Source organism: Somniosus microcephalus, chromosome 15, assembly GCF_052327205.1.
Source record: "Somniosus microcephalus isolate GS21.2 chromosome 15, FLI_Smic_1.0, whole genome shotgun sequence".
In the NCBI taxonomy this organism is placed as follows: Eukaryota; Metazoa; Chordata; class Chondrichthyes; order Squaliformes; family Somniosidae; genus Somniosus; species Somniosus microcephalus.
In genome coordinates, this window is record NC_141001.1 from 11,171,862 (window position 1) to 11,198,839 (window position 26,978).

The 26,978-nt window shown below is 46.3% G+C and overlaps 1 protein-coding gene across 1 annotated transcript in view; it reads left to right on the forward strand.

The window, feature by feature from the left end:
- Positions 1-17,448: 17,448 nt before the first annotated feature.
- The window catches only part of LOC147106541 (uncharacterized), a 176,536-nt gene continuing 167,006 nt past the window's right edge, over positions 17,449-26,978 (forward strand). The window contains exons 1-3 of the mRNA XM_086008472.1: positions 17,449-17,587; positions 18,094-18,355; positions 24,994-25,108. Of these exons, the coding sequence (XP_085864598.1) occupies positions 17,449-17,587; positions 18,094-18,355; positions 24,994-25,108 (516 nt within the window). The remainder of the gene's footprint in view (positions 17,588-18,093; positions 18,356-24,993; positions 25,109-26,978) is intronic.

Below are 26,978 nucleotides of genomic sequence, written 5' to 3' on the forward strand. Positions count from 1 at the left end.
CGGTGAGGTCCGAGTGGGAATGGAGCGGTGAATTAAAATGACAGGCGACCGGAAGCTCGGGGTCACCCTTACGGACTGAACGGAGGTGTTCCGCAAAGCGGTCACCCAATCTGCGTTTGGTCTCCCCAATGTAGAGGAGACCGCATCGTGAGCAGTGAATACAGTATACTAGATTGCGAGAAGTACAAGTAAATCGCTGTTTCACCTGGAAGGGGTGTTTGGGGCCCTGGACAGTGGGAAGGGGGGAGGTATAGGGGCAGGTGTTACATCTCCTCCGCTTGCACGGGAAGGTGCCAGGCGAAGAGGAAGGGCTGTTTGGGGTGATAGAGGAGTGGACTAGGGTGTCTCGGAGGGAGTTGTTCTCACATTGAACAACTTCTCCTTTAACTCCACTCATTTCCTCCAAATCAAAGGTGTTGCCATGGGTACCCGCATGGGCCCTAGCTATGCCTGCCTTTTCGTGGGCTATGTGGAACAATCCTTGTTCCAGTCCTACTCGGGTCCCCTCCCTCACCTCTTTTTCCGATACATTGATGACTGTATCGGTGCCGTTTCCTGCTCTCGCCCCGAACTTGACAATTTCATTCACTTTGCCTCCAATTTCCACCCTTCCCTCACCTTCACATGGTCCATCTCGGACTCTTCCCTTCCCTTCCTCGACTTCTCCGTCTCCATCTCTGGGGATAGGTTATCGACCAATATTTACTACAAGCCCACTGACTCCCACAGCTACCTGGACTACACTTCCTCCCACCCCGCTTCCTGTAAGGACTCTATTCCATTCTCCCAGTTTCTCCGCCTCCGCCGTATCTGCTCCGACGACGCCACCTTCCACACCAGTGCTTCAGACATGTCTTCCTTTTTCCGCAACCGAGGATTCCCCTCTACTGTGGTTGACACTGCCCTCGACCGTGTCAGTTCTATCTCCCGCACTTCTGCCCTCACCCCTGCCCCTCCCTCCCGGAACCACGATAGGGTTCCCCTTGTCCTCACCTTTCACCCCACCAGCCTCCACATTCAACAGATCATTCTCCGGCATTTCCGCTACCTCCAAAGTGATCCCACCACCAAACGTATCTTCCCCTCCCCTCCCCTTTCAGCATTCCACAGGGACCGCTCCCTCCGAGACACCCTAGTCCACTCCTCTATCACCCCAAACAGCCCTTCCTCTTCGCCTGGCACCTTCCCGTGCAAGCGGAGGAGATGTAACACCTGCCCCTATACCTCCCCCCTTCCCACTGTCCAGGGCCCCAAACACCCCTTCCAGGTGAAACAGCGATTTACTTGTACTTCTCGCAATCTAGTATACTGTATTCACTGCTCACGATGCGGTCTCCTCTACATTGGGGAGACCAAACGCAGATTGGGTGACCGCTTTGCGGAACACCTCCGTTCAGTCCGTAAGGGTGACCCCGAGCTTCCGGTCGCCTGTCATTTTAATTCACCGCTCCATTCCCACTCGGACCTCACCGTCCTTGGCCTCTTGTATTGTTCCACGGAAGCTCAACGTAAACTCGAGGAACAGCACCTCATCTTCCGATTAGGCAGTCTGCAGCCTTCCGGACTCAATATCGAGTTCAACAATTTCAGATCATAAGCTTGGCCCCCATTTCATTTTCCACTCCTTTTCCCCCCCCCCCTTTCCTTTTGTTTCTCTCTCACACCTGGCAGCTATCTTTTGCCCTGCCAGTACACTTCACACCTAATGCCAGCCTATTACCATCTCGTCTAGCTTCTAATCTCTTTTACTTCTTTTGTTTCTTTTATTCTTTTGTCCGATCGCAGCCCTGCCTTCGATCTAGTTTCTTTTCTTTCCAGTTTTGAAGAAGGGTCCAACCCGAAACGTCAACTCAAATTTCTCTCCACGGATGTTGCCTGACCTGCTGAGTTTTTCCAGCATTTTCTGTTGTTATTTCGGATTTCCAACATCTGCAGTATTTTGCTATCGTACATATGTTACTGTGTTACACAGATCACCTAATTTGCTGTATTAAATGGATAGACATTTGCAGTGTTACACAGATAGCCTAAGTCGCTGTTAAACAGATAGGCCTAGAAATTGGGTATAGCCCCGCTTGGGGCGTTAGAATTGGCGCTCCGCAAATTTTATAGCCAGACGCAACTTATCGCCACCTCACGCGATATTGGGTTGCAGCACCCCAAAGGTGATTGAGGCGCGAGTTCAGGCGTTACACGGGGCTCCTAAGGCACTAACATGCCGGCGCAACCCAATATCGGGGCGGGCGGGCGCAGCGCAGGTGCTCTCAATTACTGATGACCATGAGACATCCAGGCGCTGGCCAGCTCTTAAAGGGGTGGGTCAGGCAGCTCCAGCATCCACACTCTGCGCCTTGTAGGCCTTAAAATCGGCGCAGGCCCTTCTCTGGCGCAAAAAACTTGGAGCAGATGGAGAGGGTGAGGCAGAGAGCAGAGCGCTTCACCAATGAGGCTCTGGAGGAATTGGTGGCTGCAGTGGAGCGCCGGCGAGATGTACTCTACCCCGACAATGGCAGGAGACCTAATCATAAGGACTACCGACGAGCTTGGAGGGATGTTTCTCAGAGGGTCAACTCCAGCAGCATGGCGACCAGGAGCCCTGTGCAGTGCAGGAAGAAATTCAACGACCTCACTCGGGTCGTGAGGGTGAGTGGTGTTTATGCAAACTTCTGCATCCCTCCATTTGCACCTGACTTTATAGCTACAGGGTGCGCTATGCCCCAATGGCCATCTGTCAGCAAGCACCCATGGCCCTTTCTGGGCATACTCATGCACATTTGACTCAGGGCATCATGTAAGGGCTCTTCCACCATGGGGGGTATGAGATGATAACTCAGGGCATCATGTAACATCACTTCCCGTCCTTTCCCCTGCAGGCCAAGCTGGCGAGAAGCCGCAAGGACCAGCTTCGCACCGGAGGAGGTCGTCCTCAACTGCAGCCTCTGACGGATCTCGAGGAGAGAGTCCACCAGATTGTTGGAGGACGTCTGAGTGGTCCTGTCACCACTGCAGCTGCCAGCCCCATTGTCCACAGCGATGGTAAGGTTCTCAACTATTACAGCTGTCTCCTTCCACTCGTTTCCCCCACCAGCATGCTTTCTCACTGTGGACCCATGTCATAGCATTGCCGCACTCTTGCATCCCTGGCTGCCAAGCTGTCCTTTTGCTAAAGCCACTCTTCAACCTCCCTGCTTTCAGATGCTGCATCACCAGCTCGGGAGCCGGCCCCTCAAGCTGCCAGTGCCAGTGGCTCCGGAGGCGACGAGCAGGAGGAAGCCGGACCATCTGTGCCAGCCTCAGGGGAGCCAACACATCTGGAGACTGGGGATAGCAGTTCCCTGGAGGGGAGGGGTGGGGTGTTCTGATGAGGAGCCAGCTGCAGGAACCAGCGGCCTGCAGCAACGCGAGGGGGGTAGGGAAGCTCGGGGGCCGTCTCCCCGGAGGGCAAGGCAAGCCACGATGACTGCTGCACAGAGTGCAGAGGAGGTGCGTAGCCTTGCCGTGATGAGCGCCCAGGCCCGGCTCAGGCACACTGAGCTTATAGCTGCAGTGGGGAGGATGCCTGAGTCAATCGACACACTGGCAAAGAGTGTGCTGGACTTTGGGGCAGCAATGGAAAGGACTGTCCAGGGCTTCAGGGCAGCAATGGAAAGGTCTGTCCAGGGCTTCAGGGCAGCAATGGAAAGGTCTGTCCAGGGCTTGTCCGAGGCAGTGGAAAGGACTGTTCCGGCCTTGTCCGAAGCAGTGGAAAGGACTGTTCCGGCCTTGTCCGAAGCAGTGGAAAGAACTGTTCCGGCCTTGTCCGAAGCAGTGGAAAGGATTCTTCATGGCTTCTCCGAAGCACTGGCACCTGCAACGCAAGTCCTCACTGCTGCCACGCAGTCACTTGCTGGCCTCGTCCACACGCAAATTGAGGCCACGCGAACACTCTCTGCTGCCACCCTAGCTGCATCAGGCAGGATCACCCCAGGCCCTTGCAGCACCACAGCAGGCCATGAATCTGTGGAGCAGTCGATTGTGGCGGATGATCCGGTGCGGCCCCGTCAGAGAGCCAGTGTGTCGGCCGACCACGGTGCAGGTGTCCTCTCTCGGTATGTGAGCATTCCTCATGCCACCGCTGGAACGTCAGCAGCGCAGCTGCCACCACCTGCACAGCAGACTGCTTCCAGCCATGCCCAGTTGGAGCAGCCAGCTTGCGGGCCCTCCAAGCCCAGAGGTCGTCCAGGCCATCCCGCAGGGGCTTCAGCGCTTCCAGACACTCAGCAGGCGTCCCCCAGCGTTGACGCAGCCACTGGGGTCCAATTACGGAGGAGCTGCAGGGAGGGAAGGGGCCGACCTCGTAAGAGAAGTCAGTCTCCATCAAGGGGTCAACAGTAGAGGGAGGTGCTAAGACGTCTCTTTTTTCGAATTCAAGGCCGTCCACACCTGCTGTGTTTGTTTGTTATGTTTTGGTTAGTCTCGCCGGGTTGCCAGACAGTTAGCTGTTAGTTTGTTAGTCATGCTTTCTGTTACCATTACGTTGTCATGCTGGAAGGAAGCACTTTTTTGAAAATAAAGAAAATGTTTTATTTACAATAGAGCTGTAGACTATTTACAATCATGGTAGCCTTCATAGGCTTACTGCGAACCGAAGGGCGCTGTTCCAATCACAGCCAGCATTCCGTCAGAGGGGCCTCGAACCGTGTCCTTATGTGCCTCTGACAAACGGCCCTTCCAGTTTCTGGAGCCCTCCCATCTTCCTCCTCCTCCTCCTCCTCCTGATCCTCCTCGTCCGCATGCTGCTCCTCCTCCTCCACCTCCTCGTCTGCCTGCTCCTCCTCCTCCTCCTCCTCCTCGTCCGCCTGCTTTGCTGGACCTTGAGGGTCAGCTGGCATTGGCTGGGTGTGTCGAATGGCCAGGTTGTGGAGCATGCAGCAGACAACGACGATGCGCGCCACATGCTCCGGCAAGTGCTGGATGGCGCCCCCCGAATGGTCGAGACAACGGAAACGCTGCTTCAGCACACCAATTGTGTGCTCCACAATGTTCCTGGTCGTCTGATGGCTGTTGTTGTAATGCTCTTCTGCCGGGGTGCTGGGCAAACGGAGCGGGGTCATAGATACATAGATACATAGAAGATAGGAGCAGGAGTAGGCCATTCGGCCCTTCGTGCCTGCTCCGCCATTCGATGAGATCATGGCTGATCCTTTAATTCAGTATCCCGTCCCCGCCTTCTCTCCGTAACCCTTAACCCCTTTTGCCCGTAGAAATATATCTAATTCCCTCTTAAATATATTTAATGAGCTGGCGTACACTGCCCTCTGTGGCAATGAGTTCCACAGGTTCACCACTCTCTGAGTGAAGAAATTCCCCCTCATCTCTGTCCTAAATGGTTTAGCCCTTATCCTTAAATTATGTCCTCTAGTTCTGTTCTCACCCGCCAAGGGAAACATTCCTTCTGCATCCAGTCTGTCTAGACCTGTCAGAATTTTATACACTTCTATGAGGTCCCCTCTCAATCTTCTAAACTCCAGTGTGTACATCCCTAAACTACATAGTCTCTCCTCATAGGTCATTCCCGCCATTCCTGGTATCAGCCTGGTGAATCGCCGCTGCACCCCCTCCATGGCAAGAACATCCTTCCTCAGATGAGGCGACCAAAACTGTACACAGTACTCGAGGTGTGGTCTCACCAGTGCCCTGTACAGCTGCAGCAAGGTATCCCTGTTCCTGTATTCTAACCCTTTTGCTATGAAGGCCAGCATACCGTTTGCCTTCTTGACCGCCTGTTGCACCTGCATGCTCGCCTTCAGTGACTGGTGTACAAGAACACCCAGGTCTCTCTGTACTTCCCCCTCTCCCAATCTATTGCCATTTAAATAATAATTTGCCCTCCCGTTCCTGCACCCAAGGTGGATAACTTCGCACTTGTCCACATTATAGTGCATCTGCCATTTATCCGCCCAATCGCCCAGTCTGTCCAAATCGCTCTGGAGCTTCCTGGTCTCTTCCTCTGAGCCCACCCCCCCTCCTAGTTTAGTGTCGTCTGCAAATTTGGAAATGCTGCATCCGACTCCCTGATCCAGGTCATTAATGTAAATTGTGAACAGCTGGGGGCCCAGGACAGATCCCTGTGGTACCCCACTTGTTACTGCCTGCCATTCAGAAAATGAGCCGTTTATTCCAACTCTCTGTTTTCTATCTGACAGCCAGTTCCCTATCCACGCCAAAACTTTCCCCTTTATCCCATGAGCCTCAATTTTCCATGCTAATCTTTTATGTGGGACCTTATCGAAGGCCTTTTGGAAGTCCAGGTACACCACATCTACTGGCTCTCCCCCATCTATTCTACCAGTTACTCCCTCAAAAAATTCCAATAGATTAGTCAAGCACGATTTACCCTTTGTAAATCCATGTTGACTCTGTCCTATCCTGTCCCCATTTGCTAAGTGCTCCGCTATTTCATCCTTAATGATGGACTCCAGCATTTTGCCCACAACTGATGTAAGGCTTACAGGTCTGTAATTACCTGCTTTTTCCCTACCCCCCTTTTTGAATAGTGGGGTAACGTTAGCTACCCTCCAATCCATCGGCACTGTTCCCGAGTCTAATGAATTCTGAAAAATCATCCTTAGTGCATCCGCTATCTCTAGGGCCACCTCCTTCAGTACCCTAGGATGCATGTTATCAGGCCCTGGGGATTTGTCCACCTTCAATCCCTTTAGCTTCCTTAACACCATATCCTTAGAGATATTGATTTGCGTCAGTTCCTCCTTTGCCAATGTCCCTATTTTTCCCGATATCCCAGGGAGGTTTTTTGTGTCTTCCTTCGTAAAGACTGACCCAAAGTATGCATTTAGTTGATCTGCCATTTCCTTATTTCCCATTATATATTCCCCCGTATCTGACTGCAATGGACCAACTTTGGTTTTCACCAGTCTTTTCCTTTTGATATATTTATAAAAGCTTTTGGAGTTAGTTTTTATATTTTCCGCCAGCTTGTTTTCGTAAGCTATTTTGCCCCTCTTGATCATGCCCTTTGCCCTCCTTTGCTCTATCTTAAACTGTTCCCAATCTTCCGCTCTGGCGCTTTTTTTGGCTATTTTATACGCCCTATCTTTGGATTTTATGCTGTCTCTAATTTCCCCTGTTATCCACGGTTGAGTCACCTTTTTAGATTTCCTTTTATGCCAGATTGGTATAAACAATTTTTGCAATTTTGTCATTCTATCTTTAAATGTTTGCCATTGTTTATCTACCTCCAGTCCTCCCAGGAACGTTGTCCAATCAGACCTACTCAGTTCCCGTCTCATGGCATCATAATTCCCCTTGTTTAAATTCAGGACCTTAGTCTCTGAGTCAATTTCTTCGCTCTCCATTTCGAGTGAGAAATCGATCATGTTATGATCGCTCTGACCCAAGGGTCCCCGTACAACAAGATTACTGATTAGTCCCTTCTCATTGCACAGTACCCAGTCCAATATAGCCTGTTCCCGAGTTGGTTCCTCGACATATTGATCCAGATAACCATCCCTTAAACACTCAAGGAATTCCTCCTCCTCATTATTTTTACTGATTAGGCTAGTCCAATCTATATGTAAGTTAAAGTCACCTATGATGACAGCTGTGCTCTTATTGCACGCTTCTCTAATTTCCCTCGTGATGCCCTCCCTAACCTCTATTTTACTATTTGGAGGCCTATATACCACTCCTATTAATGTTTTTCGCCCCTCGCTATTTCTTAGCTCCACCCATATAGATTCTGTATTAACTGAGTTAATATCCTTCTTTTCAATTGCATTTATCCCCTCTTTTACTAGCAATGCTACCCCTCCTCCCTTTCTTTTTTGTCGATCCTTCCTAAATACTGAATACCCCTGTATGTTAAGCTCCCAGCCCTGCTCACCCTGCAACCATGTTTCCGTAATCCCAATTAGATCATAATTATTAACCTCTATTTCCACAGCTATGAGCCATGGGCAGAGAGGATAGCCCTTGTCGCCAAGAAGCCAGCCTCGTGGGTGAGCCGGGGCCTCAAAAAGGTCAGCCACTGAGGTCTGCCGCAGGATGAACGCGTCGTGGCTGCTGCCAGGGAATTGTGCGTTGACTGCCATGATCATCTGCCGGTGATCACAGACCAGCTGCACATTGAGGGAGTGGAACCCCTTGCGGTTGCGGAACGCCTCAGGATTCTGTAATGGCGCCCGCAAAGCCACGTGTGTGCAATCAATGGCCCCCTGCACCATGGGGAAGTCCGCAATAGCCGCGAAGCCCTGTGCGCGCTCCCCCTGCTTCTCCAGGGTCACAGGGAAGGTGATTAATTCGTGCCTCCTTCTATAGAGGGCAGCTGTCACTTGCCGGATGCAGCAATGCACCGCAAATTGTGAGATATTTGAGATGCCCCCAGTTGCTGCCTAAAACGAGCCGCTGGCGAAAAAGTTGAGGGCAACAGTGACTTTGATGGCCACCGACAGTAGGTCCTGCACCATATCCGCAGCTGCAGATCTTCAGCAAGCAGGTGGCACAGCTCAGTCACAACATCCTTACCGAATCTGAGCCTTCACAGACACTGCTCCTCCGACATGGTAAGGTATGAGACCTGCTGCCTGAAAACCCTGGCAGTGTATGGTCGGATTTGGCGACGTCCATTGCCCCTCCTCCTTCTGGCCAATCCCGGCCCTCTCTCCCTCCGTCTCTGTGCCCTTGCCAGTTGTTCTGCCAGAATGACGTTCCCCTCCAAAGCAGCTTCCATTATTATGTCAGACGAGTAAGACGCAGTAATCTCTCATGATCAAACTGTTCTGGACAGGGCTGAAGGTCCCAAGGCTCCGCTGGCTCAAAGAGAAAAACTCTCTGCAACTGAAGGTCTGCAACTCTCTCCAGCAGCGTGCAGGATGGCCAGCCCAAATGGCTGCCGCATTTATACTAGTGCTGTCCCCTTTAAAGAGCACCCCCCGAGTCCGAGAAGGACCTGGTAATGTTCCATCCAACTGTCACTAATAGCGCCAGGCGGAATGGAGGGGGGCGCCACTGAATTTCCGGTCTGGGGCGACAAACAGGCGTTGCACAATGAAATGACGTCATGATGTGCCTGCGCCCGCGAGCGGGCGCAAAGAGTTAGCACCGGCGCTAAAAGGCTACTCAATATGGCAGGAAGCGCTGGGTTCACTGTGCCCACCCGAAAATAGGGTAACGCCCCAAATCTCGGGCTCTTTAGGTGCTAATCGCTGGTGCAACCAACCGAATTTCTCCCCCATAGAGTAAATCGCAGCATTATACCAATAGACTAAGTGGCAGTGTTACATGGATAGTCTAAGTTGTACTATTACATGGATAGACTAAGTCGCAGTATTACACGGATAGTTTAAGTTGCGGTATTACATGGATAGACTAAGTTGTACTATTACATGGATAGACTAAGTTGCAGTGTTACATGGATAGACTAAGTTGCTGTGTTACACAGATAGACTAAGTTGCAGTATTACATGGATAGACTAAGTTGTAGTATTACATGGATAGACAAATGTTGCCGTGTTACACAGATAGCCTAAGTTGCTGTGTTAAATGGATAGACTAAGTTGCGGTGTTACACGGACAGACTAAGTTGCAGTATTACACAGACAGACTAAGTCACAGTATTACATGGATAGACTAAGTTGTGGTATTACATGGATAGACTATGTTGCGCTGTTACACGGATAGACTAAGTTGCAGTATTACACGGATAGACTAAGTTGCAGTATTACACGGATAGAATAAGTTGCGTTGTTGCACGGATAGACTAAGTTGTGGTATTACATGGATAGACTAAGTCACAATGTTGCACAGATAGACTAATTTGCGGTGTTACACGGATAGACTAAGTTGCAGCGTTACACGGATAGACAAGTTGCGGTGTTACTCGGATAGACTAAGTTGCGGTGTTACACGGATAGACTAAGTTGCGGTATTACACGGATAGACTAAGTTGCGGTATTACACGGATAGACTAAGTTGTGGTGTTACACGGAAAGACTAAGGTGCAGTATTACACGGATAGACTAAGTCATGGTATTACATGGATAGACTAAGTTGCGGTATTAGACGGATAGACTAAGTCGCTGTTAAACAGAAAGAGTAAGTCGCAGCATTACACCAATAGACTAAGTGGCAGTGTTACATGGATAGTCTACGTTGCGGTATTACACGGATAGACTAAGTCGCAGTATTACACGGATAGACTAAGTTGTGGTATTACACAGATAGACTAAGTTGCAGTATTACACGGATAGACTAAGTTGCAGTATTACACGGATAGACTAAGTTGCAGTATTACACGGATAGACTAAGTTGCGGTGTTACACGGATAGACTAAGTTGCAGTATTACACGGATAGACTAAGTTGCAGTATTACACGGATAGACTAAGTTGCAGTATTACATGGATAGACTAAGTTGCAGTATTACACGGATAGACAAAGTTGCAGTATTACATGGATAGACTAAGTTGCAGTATTACACGGATAGACTAAGTTGCAGTGTTACATGGATAGACTAATTTGCGGTATTACACGGATAGACTAAGTTGCGGTGTTACACGGATAGACTAATTTGCGGTGTTACACGGATAGACTAAGTTGCGGTGTTACACGGATAGACTAAGTTGTGGTATTACACGGATCGACTAAGTTGCAGTATTACATGGATAGACTAAGTCGCAGTATTACACGGATAGACTAATTTGCGGTGTTACACGGATAGACTAAGTTGCAAAGTTACATGGATAGACTAATTCACGGTATTACACCAATTGACTAAGTCGCAGTGTTACACCAACAGACTAAGTCACAGTATTACACCGATGGACTAAGATGCAGTATTACATGGATAGACATATGTTGCTGTGTTACACAGATAGACTAAGTTGCGGTATTACATGGATAGACTAAGTTTCAGTGTTACATGGATAGACTAAGTTGCTGTGTTACACGGGTAGACTAAGTTGCAGTATTACATGGATAGACTAAGTTGCGGTGTTACATGGATAGACTAAGTTGCAGTATTACACGGATAGACTAAGTTGCAGTATTACATGGATAGACTAAGTTGCAGTATTACACAGATAGTTTAAGTTGTAGTATTACATGGATAGACTAAGTCGCAGTATTACACGGATAGACTAAGTTGTGGTATTACACAGATAGACTATGTTGCAGTATTACACGGATAGACTAAGTTGCGGTGTTGCACGGATAGGCTAATTTACAGTGTTACACGGATAGACTAAGTTGCAGTGTTACACGGACAGACTAAGTTGTAGTATTACACGGATAGACTAAGTTGCGGTTCTGCACAGATCGACTAATTTGCGTTGTTGCACGGATAGACTAAGTTGTGGTATTACATGGATAGACTAAGTCACAATGTTGCACAGATAGACTAATTTGCGGTGTTACACGGATAGACTAAGTTGCAGCGTTACACGGATAGACTAAGTTGCGGTGTTACTCGGATAGACTAAGTTGCGGTGTTACACGGATAGACTAAGTTGCGGTATTACACGGATAGACGAAGTTGCGGTATTACACGGATAGACTAAGTTGTGGTGTTACACGGAAAGACTAAGGTGCAGTATTACACGGATAGACTAAGTCATGGTATTACATGGATAGACTAAGTTGCGGTATTAGACGGATAGACTAAGTCGCTGTTAAACAGATAGAGTAAGTCGCAGCATTACACCAATAGACTAAGTGGCAGTGTTACATGGATAGTCTACGTTGCGGTATTACACGGATAGACTAAGTCGCAGTATTACACGGATAGACTAAGTTGTGGTATTGCACAGATAGACTAAGTTGCAGTATTACACGGATAGACTAAGTTGCAGTATTACACGGATAGACTAAGTTGCAGTATTACACAGATAGACTAAGTTGCGGTGTTACACGGATAGACTAAGTTGCAGTATTACACGGATAGACTAAGTTGCAGTATTACACGGATAGACTAAGTTGCAGTATTACACAGATAGACTAAGTTGCAGTATTACACGGATAGACTAAGTTGCAGTATTACATGGATAGACTAAGTTGCAGTATTACACGGATAGACTAAGTTGCAGTGTTACATGGATAGACTAATTTGCGGTATTACACGGATAGACTAAGTTGCGGTGTTACACGGATAGACTAATTTGCGGTGTTACACGGATAGACTAAGTTGTGGTGTTACACGGATAGACTAAGTTGCGGTATTACACGGATCGACTAAGTTGCAGTATTACATGGATAGACTAAGTCGCAGTATTACACGGATAGACTCATTTGCGGTGTTACACGGATAGACTAAGTTGCAAAGTTACATGGATAGACTCATTCACGGTATTACACCAATAGACTAAGTCGCAGTATTACACCAACAGACTAAGTCACAGTATTACACCGATAGACTAAGATGCAGTATTACATGGATAGACATATGTTGCTGTGTTACACAGATAGACTAAGTTGCGGTATTACATGGATAGACTAAGTTGCAGTGTTACATGGATAGACTAAGTTGCTGTGTTACACGGATAGACTAAGTTGCAGTGTTACATGGATAGACTAAGTTGCGGTGTTACATGGATAGACTAAGTTGCAGTATTACACGGATAGACTAAGTTGCAGTATTACATGGATAGACTAAGTCACAGTATTACACGAATAGACTAAGTTGTGGTATTACACAGATAGACTATGTTGCAGTATTACACGGATAGACTAAGTTGCGGTGTTGCACGGATAGGCTAATTTACAGTGTTACACGGATAGACTAAGTTGCGGTGTTACACGGACAGACTAAGTTGTAGTATTACATGGATAGACTAAGTTGCGGTTCTGCACGGATCGACTAATTTGCGGTGTTACACGGATAGATTCAGTTGCGGTGTTACACGGATAGACTAAGTTGCGGTGTTACACGGATAGACTAATTTGCGGTGTTACACGGATAGACTAAGTTTCAGTATTACACGGATAGACTAAGTTGCAGTATTGCACGGATAGAATAAGTTGCATTGTTGCACGGATAGACTAAGTTGTGGTATTACATGGATAGACTAAGTCACAATGTTGCACAGATAGACTAATTTGCGGTGTTACACGGATAGACTAAGTTGCAGCATTACACGGATAGACTAAGTTGCGGTGTTACTCGGATAGACTAAGTTGCGGTGTTACACGGATAGACTAAGTTGCGGTATTACACGGATAGACTAAGTTGCGGTATTACACGGATAGACTAAGTTGTGGTGTTACACGGAAAGACTAAGGTGCAGTATTACATGGATAGACTAAGTCATGGTATTACATGGATAGACTAAGTTGTAGTATTACACGGATAGACTAAGTTGCGGTATTAGAAGGATTGACTAAGTCGCTGTTAAACAGATAGAGTAAGTTGCAGCATTACACCAATAGACTAAGTGGCAGTGTTACATGGATAGTCTACGTTGCGGTATTACACGGATAGACTAAGTCGCAGTATTACACGGATAGACTAAGTTGTGGTATTACACAGATAGACTAAGTTGCAGTATTACACGGATAGACTAAGTTGCAGTATTACACGGATAGACTAAGTTGCAGTATTACACGGATAGACTAAGTTGCAGTATTACACGGATCGACTAAGTTGCAGTATTACACGGATAGACTAAGTTGCGGTGTTACACGGATAGACTAAGTTGCGATGTTACACGGATAGACTAAGTTGCATTATTACACGGATAGACTAAGTTGCAGTATTAAATGGATAGACTAAGTTGCAGTATTACACGGATAGGCTAAGTTGCAGTGTTACATGGATAGACTAATTTGCGGTGTTACACGGATAGACTAAGTTGCGGTGTTACACGGATAGACTAATTTGCGGTGTTACAGAGATAGACTAAGTTGCGGTATTACACTGATAGACTAAGTTGCGGTATTACACGGATCGACTAAGCTGCAGTATTACATGGATAGACTAAGTTGCAGTATTACACGGATAGACTAATTTGCGGTGTTACACGGATAGACTAAGTTGCAAAGTTACATGGATAGACTAATTCACGGTATTACAACAATAGACTAAGTCGCAGTATTACACCAACAGACTAAGTCACAGTATTACACCGATGGACTAAGATGCAGTATTACATGGATAGACATATGTTGCTGTGTTACACAGATTGACTAAGTTGCGGTATTACATGGATAGACTAAGTTGCAGTGTTACATGGATAGACTAAGTTGCTGTGTTACACGGATACACTAAGTTGCAGTATTACATGGATAGGCTAAGTTGCGGTGTTACATGGATAGACTAAGTTGCAGTATTACACGGATAGTTTAAGTTGCAGTATTACATGGATAGACTAAGTCGCAGTATTACATGGATAGACTAAGTTGTGGTATTACACAGATAGACTATGTTGCAGTATTACACGGATAGACGAAGTTGCGGTGTTGCACGGATAGGCTAATTTACAGTGTTACACGGATAGACTAAGTTGCGGTGTTACACGGACAGACTAAGTTGTAGTATTACACGGATAGACTAAGTTGCGGTTCTGCACGGATCGACTAATTTGCGGTGTTACACGGATAGATTCAGTTGCGGTGTTACACGGATAGACTAAGTTGCGGTGTTACACGGATAGACTAATTTGCGGTGTTACACGGATAGACTAAGTTGCGGTGTTACACGGATAGACTAAGTTGCGGTGTTACAGGGATAGACTAAGTTGCGCTGTTACAGGGATAGACTAAGTTGTGGTGTTACAGGGATAGACTAAGGTGCGGTGTTACACGGATAGACTAAGTTGCGGTGTTACACAGATAGTTCAAGTTGCGGTATTACACGGATAGACTAAGTCGCACTATTACACGGATAGACTAAGTTGTAGTATTACACCGATAGACTAAGTCGCGGTATTACACGGATAGACTAAGTTGCGGTATTACACAGATAGACTAAGTTGCAGAGTTACACGGATAGACTAAGTTGCAGTATTACACGGATAGACTAAGTTGCAGTATTACACGGATAGACTAAGTTGCAGTGTTACACGGATAGACTAAGTTGCGGTATTACACGGATAGACTAAGTTGCGGTATTACACGGATAGACTAAGTTGCAGTATTACACGGATAGACAAAGTTGCTGTGTTACATGGATAGACTAAGTCGCAGTATTACACGGATAGACTAAGGTGCAGTGTTACACGGATAGACTAAGTTGCAGTATTATACGGATAGACTAAGTTGCTGTGTTACATGGATAGACTAAGTCGCAGTATTACACGGATAGACTAAGGTGCAGTGTTACATGGATAGACTAAGTCGCAGTATTACACGGATAGACTAAGGTGCTGTGTTACACGGATAGACTAAGTTGCAGTATTACACGGATAGACTAAGTTGCAGTGTTACACGGATAGACTAAGTTGCAGTATTACACGGATAGACTAAGTTGCAGTGTTACACGGATAGACTAAGTTGCGGTGTTACACAGATAGACTAAGTCGCAGTATTACATGGATAGACTAAGTTGCAGTGTTACACGGATAGACTAAGTCACGGTATTACACGGATAGACTAAGTTGCGGTGTTGCACGGATAGACTAAGTTGCGGTGTTACACAGATAGACTAAGTTGCGGTGTTGCACGGATAGACTAAGTTGCGGTGTTACACGGATAGACTAAGTTGTGGTGTTGCACGGATAGACTAAGTTGCGGTGTTACACGGATAGACTAAGTTGTGGTGTTACAGGGATAGACTAAGTTGCGGTGTTACACGGATCGACTAATTTGCAAAATTACATGGATAGACTAAGTCGCGGTATTACACCAATAGACTAAGTCGCAGTATTACACCAATAGACTAAGTCGCAGTATTACACTGATAGACTAAGTCACAGTATTACACGGCTAGACTAAGTTGCGGTGTTACAATGATAGATTAAGTTGCGGTATTACATGGATAGACTAAATCGCAGTATTACACCAATAGAATAAGTCGCATAATTACACGGATAGACTAAGTTGCAGTATTACACGGATAGACTAAGTCGCAGTATTACACGGATAGACTAAGTTGCAGCATTATGCCAATGGACTAAGTTGTAGTATTACATGGATAGACTAAGTCGCGGTATTACATGGATAGACTAAGTTGCAGTGTTACACGGATAGACTAAGTTGCAGTGTTACACGGCTAGACTAAGTTGCGGTGTTACATGGATAGACTAAGTCACAGTATTACACCAATGAAGTAAGTTGCGGTATTACATGGATAGACATATGTTGCCGTGATACACAGATAGACTAAGTTGCGGTGTTACACGGATAGACTAAGTTGCAGTATTACACCAATATACATGTGTTGGTGTGTTACACAGATGGACTAAGTTGCTGTGTTACACAGATAGCCTAAGTTGCTGTGTTAAATGGATAGACTAAGTTGCAGTGTTACACGGATAGACTAAGGTGCGGTGTTACATGGATAGACTAAGTTGCAGTATTACACGGATAGACTAAGGTGCGGTGTTACATGGATAGACTAAGTTGCAGTATTACGCGGATAGACTAAGGTGCGGTGTTACATGGATAGACTAAGTTGCAGTATTACACGGATTGACTAAGGTGCGGTGTTACATGGATAGACTAAGTTGCAGTATTACACGGATAGACTAAGTTGCGGTGTTACATGGATAGACTAAGTTGCAGTATTACACGGATAGACTAAGGTGCGGTGTTACATGGATAGACTAAGTTGCAGTATTACACGGATAGACTAAGGTGCGGTGTTAAATGGATAGACTAAGTTGCAGTATTACACAGATAGACTAAGTTGCGGTGTTACATGGATAGACTAAGTTGCAGTATTACACAGATAGACTAAGTTGCGGTGTTACATGGATAGACTAAGTTGAAGTACCACATCTATGTTGCTGTGTTACACAGATAGCCTAAGTTGCTGTGTTAAATGGATAGACTAAGTTGCATAATACACGGATAGACTAAGGTGCGGTGTTACATGGATAGACTAAGTTGAAGTATCACGTCTATGTTGCTGTGTTACACAGATAGCCTAAGTTGCTGTGTTAAATGGTTAGACTAATTTGCAGTGTTACATGCACAGATATGTCACAATGCTACGTGGATATCTAGTTGCAATGTTGCATGAATAGACTGTGTCGTAGTTTCAAGTGGATAACTAAGTTGCAGTGTTGCATGAATAGTCCATATCACAGAGTTACTTGGACAGACTATGCCACATCATTACATAGAGAACTAATTTGCAGGGATACATGGTCGGATTGCATTGTGGTTACATGCATGGACTATATCATAATGTTACAGCATTAGTTGGGTGCACCACATTTCAGCATTATATGGATGGACTGCATTATTTATGTGCGGACTATATTGCAGCATTATTTGTGTACGTTGCATCTCAGTGAAACATGGCTAGATTCTGCAACAGGTCTGTAAATGCATATTACATTTTATTACCATTGGTGAACTTGCACAAGCAGCAATTCCTGAAGTCCAAGATGTGCTGCACAGTCACTGAAACAGATGAAGAATGCACAGATTTCCACGGTAAGATCCACCCACTGTATTGGAAGCAGTCATTCGTGTACATTGAAAATAAAGAAGGATAACACCCCCTTTACAACCACACCTCATATTAAATTTTATGGCCCTGAACAAATGGTTTAAAAGGTGTGATCTCTGTTGAGGTATGCTTTCAAGTTTGGCCATCACTGGACCCGGTCTACCATGGGGCCGTGGAGAATAACTATATGGATGCTCAGCTGGGCTGCTTCATATACGTTCTGTATGGAAATCAAACATGGTGAGCTTGAATAATTGGGAAAATTACTCTTTTGGAGGGTAGCAATAATCTGTTTAATTTAGCACTGTAGATGTTGGGGATTTATAAAAGATGAGATAGACACTGTGTTATGCAGAGACTTATGGAAAATGAGGGAACAGTTTTATTTTACTTTATCTCGTTTTGTATATTGAGATTCCAAATTGCAGCTATTTCTCAGTCTGTGTGTTTTTCTCCTTCATTACTAAATTTTAAACTTTGTATTTTGCAGCCAGATTACCGAACCACAAAGATCACGTCTGCAGCACTTGGGGAAACAATCACTTTAAGACCTTCGATGGGGATGTTTATAAGTTTCCTGGAACTTGTGACTATAATTTTGTGTCTGACTGTAATCAGCACTATAAAGATTTTTCCATTCAAATTAAACGCACCATCTCCAAGGGGCACCCCAAGCTACATTACATCACAACAACAATCAAGGATATTGTGATTTATATGACACCTAAAATTGTGGTCATCAATGAAGCTATGTAAGTGAGACGGTAAAATATTTTGTACTAATTATATATTTAATGTCAGTGCCTGGGCAGACCATGGGTCTTGGGTCTCAGGTGGCCTGTCTTAACCACAGTTTGACCCCAGCTGTAACATGCTCATCAACAAATTCCGACTTTAAAAAATATTTTCTCTCTCTCCCTTATGACCCCCCTGTCCTAAAGATACTAGGGTAGATTTTTGTTGCCAATTTTTAAAAAATGGGATGAAAATTGTGCAGGTTCTATTTTGGGCGTGTGACCAGATTACTGCCCATACGGTGAAGTTGAAAATTCATTTCATTGCCTCCTTGCTGGGTGTAGTTCTGTGAACCCATGAAGCTCTCCCAAATGGCCACTGTTCTGTGTGAGCCAAGACATTAATGTCAGCAAGCTACTTGACCTCAACAGGCACCAGAGTGAGCCTAAACCAGCTGATATTAGCTAACTCAGCATGGACCAGATATGAAATTTAGGACCTGGTCCGTGTGGCCTCGTCAGCTGCTCACTGACACAGCTCTTCAATTTTAAATAATGATTCAGTCTGTCTTTCACATAATATCTTGTGTTTCCAACCTTTTACAGTGTAAAATAAATACTGCTAAAGGCTTTGTTACTCCCTTTTACTCCCAGTTTTCATCCCTGATTCTTGCTGGTGGCTCAGGTGCTGCTCCACCATGCACTGGGAGCTCTCAACTATCTCACCCTAGTGTAAGCCCAGATAGTGATTCTTGGAAGGTTATTTAATGGCACAGGACATAGTTGGGCATGAACCAGTCATATCCCCGACATCCACACACAGTATCCCAGTGGGGGTCACTGGAAAGTGATCTGGAGATGAACCCAACCAATCTTCGCCTCGAAATCCAAGGGTGCTCAGGCCACTTGTAAATCCCAAATCATTGATGTGGCAGTAACTAGCTAACTCGGGAAAGACTGGGCACACTCCTAGTGAATGGGTCAGCTAGTCACTACCAAAACACTATAAAACTTTAAACTAAAGAAAAAGTTCCGATTCCCCTGGCAGATATCGGGGAAGGGGAATGGTCAGTCCATCCCTGATCTTGAGATAAACTTCGCTTGGATCTGGCCTGACTGATGCCAATTCAGTTTGAATATACTGTGCTCAGTAAATCAGGACACTGTACATTCAGACTTCAGGACAAATGACAAAATAATGGGTGCAACAGAAAGACAATTAAAGTACCGGACAAACAGGAAGAGAGTATATAAGACAATAGAAAGTGGACAGACAGGAGGGCAGCCAGTGTACGTGGACAGACAGGAGGACAGTCAGTGTACGTGAACAGACAGGAGGACAGTCAGTGTATGTGAACAGACAGCAGGGCAGTCAGTGTACGTGGACAGACAGGAGGACAGTCAGTGTACGTGGACAGACAGGAGGACAGTCAGTGTAAGTGGACAGACAGGAGGACAGTCAGTGTATGTGGACAGACAGGAGGACAGTCAGTGCATGTGAACAGACAGGAGGACAGTCAGTGCATGTGGACAGACAGGAGGACAGTCAGTGTATGTGAACAGACAGGAGGACAGTCAGTGCATGTGGACAGACAGGAGGACAGTCAGTGTAGGTGGACAGACAGGAGGACAGTCAGTGTAAGTGGACAGACAGGAGGACAGTCAGTGTAGGTGGACAGACAGGAGGACAGTCAGTGTAGGTGGACAGACAGGAGGACAGTCAGTGCATGTGGACAAACAGGAGGACAGTCAGTGTAGGTGGACAGACAGGAGGACAGTCAGTGCATGTGGACAGACAGGAGGACAGTCAGTGTAGGTGGACAGACAGGAGGACAGTCAGTGTATGTGGACAGATAGGAGGACAGTCAGTGTATGTGGACAGACAGGAGGACAGTCAGTGTATGTGGACAGACAGGAGGACAGTCAGTGTATGTGAAAAGACAGGAGGACAGTCAGTGTAGCTGGACAGACAGGAGGACAGTCAGTGCATGTGAAAAGACAGGAGGACAGTCAGTGTAGCTGGACAGACAGGAGGACAGTCAGTGCATGTGGACAGACAGGAGGACAGTCAGTGTATGTGAACAGACAGGAGGACAGTCAGTGCATGTGGACAGACAGGAGGACAGTCAGTGTATGTGAACAGACAGGAGGACAGTCAGTGCATGTGAAAAGACAGGAGGACAGTCAGTGTATGTGGACAGACAGGAGGACAGTCAGTGTATGTGGACAGACAGGAGGACAGTCAGTATATGTGGACAGACAGGAGGACAGTCAGTGTATGTGGACAGACAGGAGGACAGTCAGTGTAGGTGGACAGACAGGAGGACAGTCAGTGTATGTGGACAGACAGGAGGACAGTCAGTATATGTGGACAGACAGGAGGACAGTCAGTGTATGTGGACAGACAGGAGGACAGTCAGTGTATGTGGACAGACAGGAGGACAGTCAGTGTCGGTGGACAGACAGGAGGACAGTCAGTGTAGGTGGACAGACAGGAGGACAGTCAGTGTCGGTGGACAGACAGGAGGACAGTCAGTGTAGGTGGACAGACAGGAGGACAGTCAGTGTAAGTGGACAGACAGGAGGACAGTCAGTGTATGTGGACAGACAGGAGGACAGTCAGTGTATGTGGACAGACAGGAGGACAGTCAGTGTCGGTGGACAGACAGGAGGACAGTCAGTGTAGGTGGACAGACAGGAGGACAGTCAGTGTAAGTGGACAGACAGGAGGACAGTCAGTGTATGTGGACAGACAGGAGGACAGTCAGTATATGTGGACTGACCGGAGGACAGTCAGTATATGTGGACAGACAGGAGGACAGTCAGTATATGTGGACTGACAGGAGGACAGTCAGTGTATGTGGACAGACAGGAGGACAGTCAGTGTAGGTGGACAGACAGGAGGACAGTCAGTATATGTGGACTGACAGGAGGACAGTCAGTGTATGTGGACAGACAGGAGGACAGTCAGTATATGTGGACAGACAGGAGGACAGTCAGTGTATGTGGACAGACAGGAGGACAGTCAGTATATGTGGACAGACAGGAGGACAGTCAGTATATGTGGACTGACAGGAGGACAGTCAGTGTATGTGGACAGACAGGAGGACAGTCAGTGTATGTGAACAGACAGCAGGGCAGTCAGTGTACGTGGACAGACAGGAGGACAGTCAGTGTACGTGGACAGACAGGAGGACAGTCAGTGTATGTGAACAGACAGGAGGACAGTCAGTGCATGTGGACAGACAGGAGGACAGTCAGTGTAAGTGGACAGACAGGAGGACAGTCAGTGTATGTGGACAGACAGGAGGACAGTCAGTGTATGTGGACAGACAGGAGGACAGTCAGTGTCGGTGGACAGACAGGAGGACAGTCAGTGTAGGTGGACAGACAGGAGGACAGTCAGTGTAAGTGGACAGACAGGAGGACAGTCAGTGTATGTGGACAGACAGGAGGACAGTCAGTATATGTGGACTGACCGGAGGACAGTCAGTATATGTGGACAGACAGGAGGACAGTCAGTATATGTGGACTGACAGGAGGACAGTCAGTGTATGTGGACAGACAGGAGGACAGTCAGTGTAGGTGGACAGACAGGAGGACAGTCAGTATATGTGGACTGACAGGAGGACAGTCAGTGTATGTGGACAGACAGGAGGACAGTCAGTATATGTGGACAGACAGGAGGACAGTCAGTGTATGTGGACAGACAGGAGGACAGTCAGTATATGTGGACAGACAGGAGGACAGTCAGTATATGTGGACTGACAGGAGGACAGTCAGTGTATGTGGACAGACAGGAGGACAGTCAGTGTAGGTGGACAGACAGGAGGACAGTCAGTATATGTGGACTGACAGGAGGACAGTCAGTGTATGTGGACAGACAGGAGGACAGTCAGTATATGTGGACAGACAGGAGGACAGTCAGTGTACGTGGACACATTGCTGATAGCCCCATTTATTCCATCAATATCAGCTGTGGTTCAGTGGGTAGCACTCTCGCCTCTGAGTCAGAAGGTCATGGTTTCATGTTCCACTCCAGAGACAGTATGGAGGGTGCTTTTATTCGTATCTAACCCGTGCTGTGCCTACCCTGGGGGTGTTTGATGGGACAGTGTAGAGGGAGCTTTACTCTGTATCTAACCTGTGCTGTACCTGCCCTGGGAGTGTTTGATGGGACAGTGTAGAGGGAGCTTTACTCTGTATCTAACCTGTGCTGTACCTGCCCTGGGAGTGTTTGATGGGACAGTGTAGAGGGAGCTTTACTCTGTATCTAACCCGTGCTGTACCTGCCCTGGGAGTGTTTGATGGGACAGTGTAGAGGGAGCTTTACTCTGTATCTAACCCATGCTGTACCTGCCCTGAGAGTGCTTGATGGGACAGTGTAGAGGGAGCTTTACTCTGTATCTAACCCGTGCTGTACCTGCCCTGGGAGTGTTTGATGGGACAGTGTAGAGGGAGCTTTACTCTGTATCTAACCCGTGCTGTACCTGCCCTGGGAGTGTTTGATGGGACAGTGTAGAGGGAGCTTTACTCTGTATCTAACTCGTGCTGTACCTGCCCTGGGAGTGTTTGATGGGACAGTGTAGAGGGAGCTTTACTCTGTATCTAACTCGTGCTGTACCTGCCCTGGGAGTGTTTGATGGGACAGTGTAGAGGGAGCTTTACTCTGTATCTAACTCGTGCTGTACCTGCCCTGGGAGTGTTTGATGGAACAGTGTAGAGGGAGCTTTACTCTGTATCTAACCCATGCTGTACCTGCCCTGGGAGTGTTTGATGGAACAGTGTAGAGGGAGCTTTACTCTGTATCTAACCCGTGCTGTACCTGCCCTGGGAGTGTTTGATGGGACAGTGTAGAGGGAGCTTTACTCTGTATCTAACCCGTACTGTGCTTAATTTACCATTATTTGGTGCAGAAACTCGGGACAAAAACAGAAGGGGTGAATTTCCACAGAGATTCTCCCAATCTGCTGCTGTAACTTCAGCAGACGAGCTAGGGAAACCACAGAAAAATAACATAAATGCTGTTTCCTCCATTTTTGTGGGAGCCATTTTCTCATATATCATATAAATGGTAAATCTCACTCTGGTCTGCTTCAATATTGGCCCAGAAATTCGGGTCGGAGGCTTCCCACGGGTGCAAGCCCCCGACCTGCACTTACCTTGCGCGTCGGCTGTTGAGCTGTAGGGCCCCGTGGAATTCCGATCCGGGGCCTGGTCCAGCAGCCAGCGCGCAGTGCTTGCGTATCCCAGGGGCGCAGTTAGTTTGATGCGTCCCCTGGGATCATGTGGGCCATGGGCAGCCAATTGGAGCAGGGAATGCTCCATTCATAAGATTGACAGGAAGAGCTGTCAAGGCTTATAAATACTACGGCCCCAAAATAGCACTAAACATTCAAATAAATTTTAAAAAACATCACATTTTTTAAATAAACTATAAATTACATGAAATAACTGTTTTAAACAATTTAAATTTTTGAAAAAATAATTTTATAATCTAACGGGGCTAAAAATAAACTTACCTTGCTTTAAAGTATTTAAAAATAATAAACCTGTGGAAAAAATGTTTTAATTTTAATTAATTCACCACTTACCTTGTAAAAAGCAGGCCTTACGCCTGCTTTTTACATTTCTAAATCCTGCAGGCTTACGATCCCAGTAAAACCTGTAAAAAAAAATGTAAGTTTTATGCGCACGCGCAGCCTCTCCTGCGCACGCGTTCAACCTCTGAACCCCTTCGTTCAGAGGAACGGAAGTGCCGGTTTCCCGCGCATGCGCAGTGCATGCAGGAAACCGGCTCTTCCATCGGGCCTACGGGTGAGCACCCCGTGCGTACTCACCTGTGGAGACCCAAATTTCTGGGCCAAGATATTTTACTGTCTCTCTGATCAACACTGCTCTCTCTGAGCAGCACTGCTGTTTCTGAATGGCAGTAGCCTCTCTAAGTGAGAGTGCTAATTTAGTTTAATATTTAGATCTTATACTGCATGTATATGTACCATGTAAACAATGATAGTCATATAAACACTGAAGTAGCACTTTAGCCGGCCCACGTCTTGTTCTCTGATAGAATCAGTATATCTGTAAAATATTTCAATACATTTTTCATTATCATCATAAAGAGGATTATCTGTAGATAACCAGTTAGTAATCAATGTTAGCATTAGTGTCAACAAATTATTCAGTTGCCTTAGGCCTTGCCGACTGCTTACTGAGCACATTTATTAATGTATCTCAATATGATTTCACAACATTGTGTAAAAATGCACATTTGCAGATCCTGTCACATTCAGTGATGCACTGATGTCACTATGGCTGTAACTGCAGCACTAAAACCTTAGTCGCGACCTATTGGTGCCAACTCCACTTTGGCCTGGGTTGAGACGACCCAGACTTGTTTCACTTCAAACTCTTTTAGCCAGCAATCAGAGGAGCCTTTCATCTTATCCGTCTGAGCTGAATTTGATCTTGGATCTGGGAGGTGAAAAGCCAATGTGCTAAACTGTCACACCACCTTGTGCCCTGGCAGAAGTTGTTTCTGGAGGACAGGTATTATGGTAGAGTTTGGGCCTTAGCAATTGTCTCTGGTTTTAGAACTTCATCTTTGAGCATCATGCAGGAAGTCTGGTCACATGTCTTTAACTGATATTTTTCAGAGTTTCGCTCCCTTACTTTGGACCTGGCCTGTATGTAGAACAAAATGTTCAGTACACTAAGCTCTATGCAAAATTTGGGTTGACTCTGATGTGGAACAGAGAGGACGCTCTTATGGTATGTACAAGCAGTGGAGAAAGTTTTATAAAGAATTCCATAATTGTAATGTGTTGCAACATATTATTATATTTGTACAGTAACAGATGTGAGTAAGCTATAGGAAAAGGGAGCACATTACTTGTGTCATAAATTAAGAAAACTGTACAAGGTGAGACCTCTATAGTTATCATGAATTCACTCACCATACAGTGTTTGGACTAAGGATCAATCCTAGGTACACCATAATCCTGTGGAGACAATGCGTTATGTAACTGTGAGAATATTTTATAGCATATATAGTGTCTGCTTTTCTCTGTACTATACACAGTGTCTGCTATGCTGGATATTATAAACAACACACTATTCTTGAAATAAGTTTTCCATTCTCTACAATATACACAGGCTCTGCTGTTTTGTGTAGTACAGATATGATAGTTCCCTGTAATGTATATAGGAGCTGCTATATGTTGCGTTTTTAATTTTGCTATAAAGCAATGCACAGGAAATGTCCCCCCTTGTGATTAGTGAAAGTGTGCAGTAATTTCTCAGTAAATTGGAGCGCAAGATTACACAGGGCTCACTCTGTACTTCAATCCAAAGGGTATGGACAGACAAAAACCATCCTACATAGGACAACCTGCATCATTCCTACCTCCATGTGTAAGGAGACACTGAAAGATACCTTCTGACTGCCTTTGGTGGTCATTAAAACCATCCTGCAGAGGATGAAGTCACTGGTTTAGTTGAGACAGTATACTAACTAAGGGTGCATTGAATAGACTGGAAAGGATTGTGCAAGGGGAGGAAGGGTGTATTGAATAGACTGGAAAGGATTGTGCAAGGGGAGGAAGGGTGTATTGAATAAACTGGAAAGGATTGTGCAAGGGGAGGAAGGGTGTATTGAATAGACTGGAAAGGATTGTGCAAGGGGAGGAAGGGTGTATTGAATAGACTGGAAAGGATTGTGCAAGGGGAGGAAGGGTGTATTGAATAAACTGGAAAGGATTGTGCAAGGGGAGGAAGGGTGTATTGAATAGACTGGAAAGGATTGTGCAAGGGGAGGAAGGGTGTATTGAATAGACTGGAAAGGATTGTGCAAGGGGAGGAAGGGTGCATTGAATAGACTGGAAAGGATTGTGCAAGGGGAGGAAGGGTGTATTGAATAGACTGGAAAGGATTGTGCAAGGGGAGGAAGGGTGTATTGAATAGACTGGAAAGGATTGTGCAAGGGGAGGAAGGGTGTATTGAATAGACTGGAAAGGATTGTGCAAGGGGAGGAAGGGTGTATTGAATAGACTGGAAAGGATTGTGCAAGGGGAGGAAGGGCATTCAATTATTGTGCTCCATGTGGGAGCCAATAATGTAAGTAAAGACAGGTCTGAATTTAGGAGATTAGGAAACAAACTTCAAGGAACAGGACCTCATGGGTGGTAAACTCAATTACTTCCCCATCTGTGCGCTAGCATAGGGAATGACAAGAAAACTAGGGAAATCAATGCAAGGCTAAAGGTCAGGAAGAGTCCATTTTTTTGGCATTGGCACCAATTCTGTGACAGATGGGTGCTATTCCATAAGTATAAGCTACATCGGAACAGGTTTCTCCAGGTTTCCCGCCCGACAGCCAGTCTGATCGACAGGCTACCTGCCTGTCGGGTGGGAAATCCTTTGGTACAAGGCCACATCCATGGAGCAGGTAGGTCTAGTGGTGTTGCACAGGGGGTGGCGGGGGCGCAGAGAGATTGTGGGTGGGGGGTAATGAAGATCATGGGGGTGGGGGTGCTGAGAGATCATGGGTTAAATAGGGAAGTGACAAGATTTTTAAACTAGGATGGAAGGGGAGCTGAGATAATAAAAACAATCAAGATCAGGTGCTAGAAAAGGGAGAAAT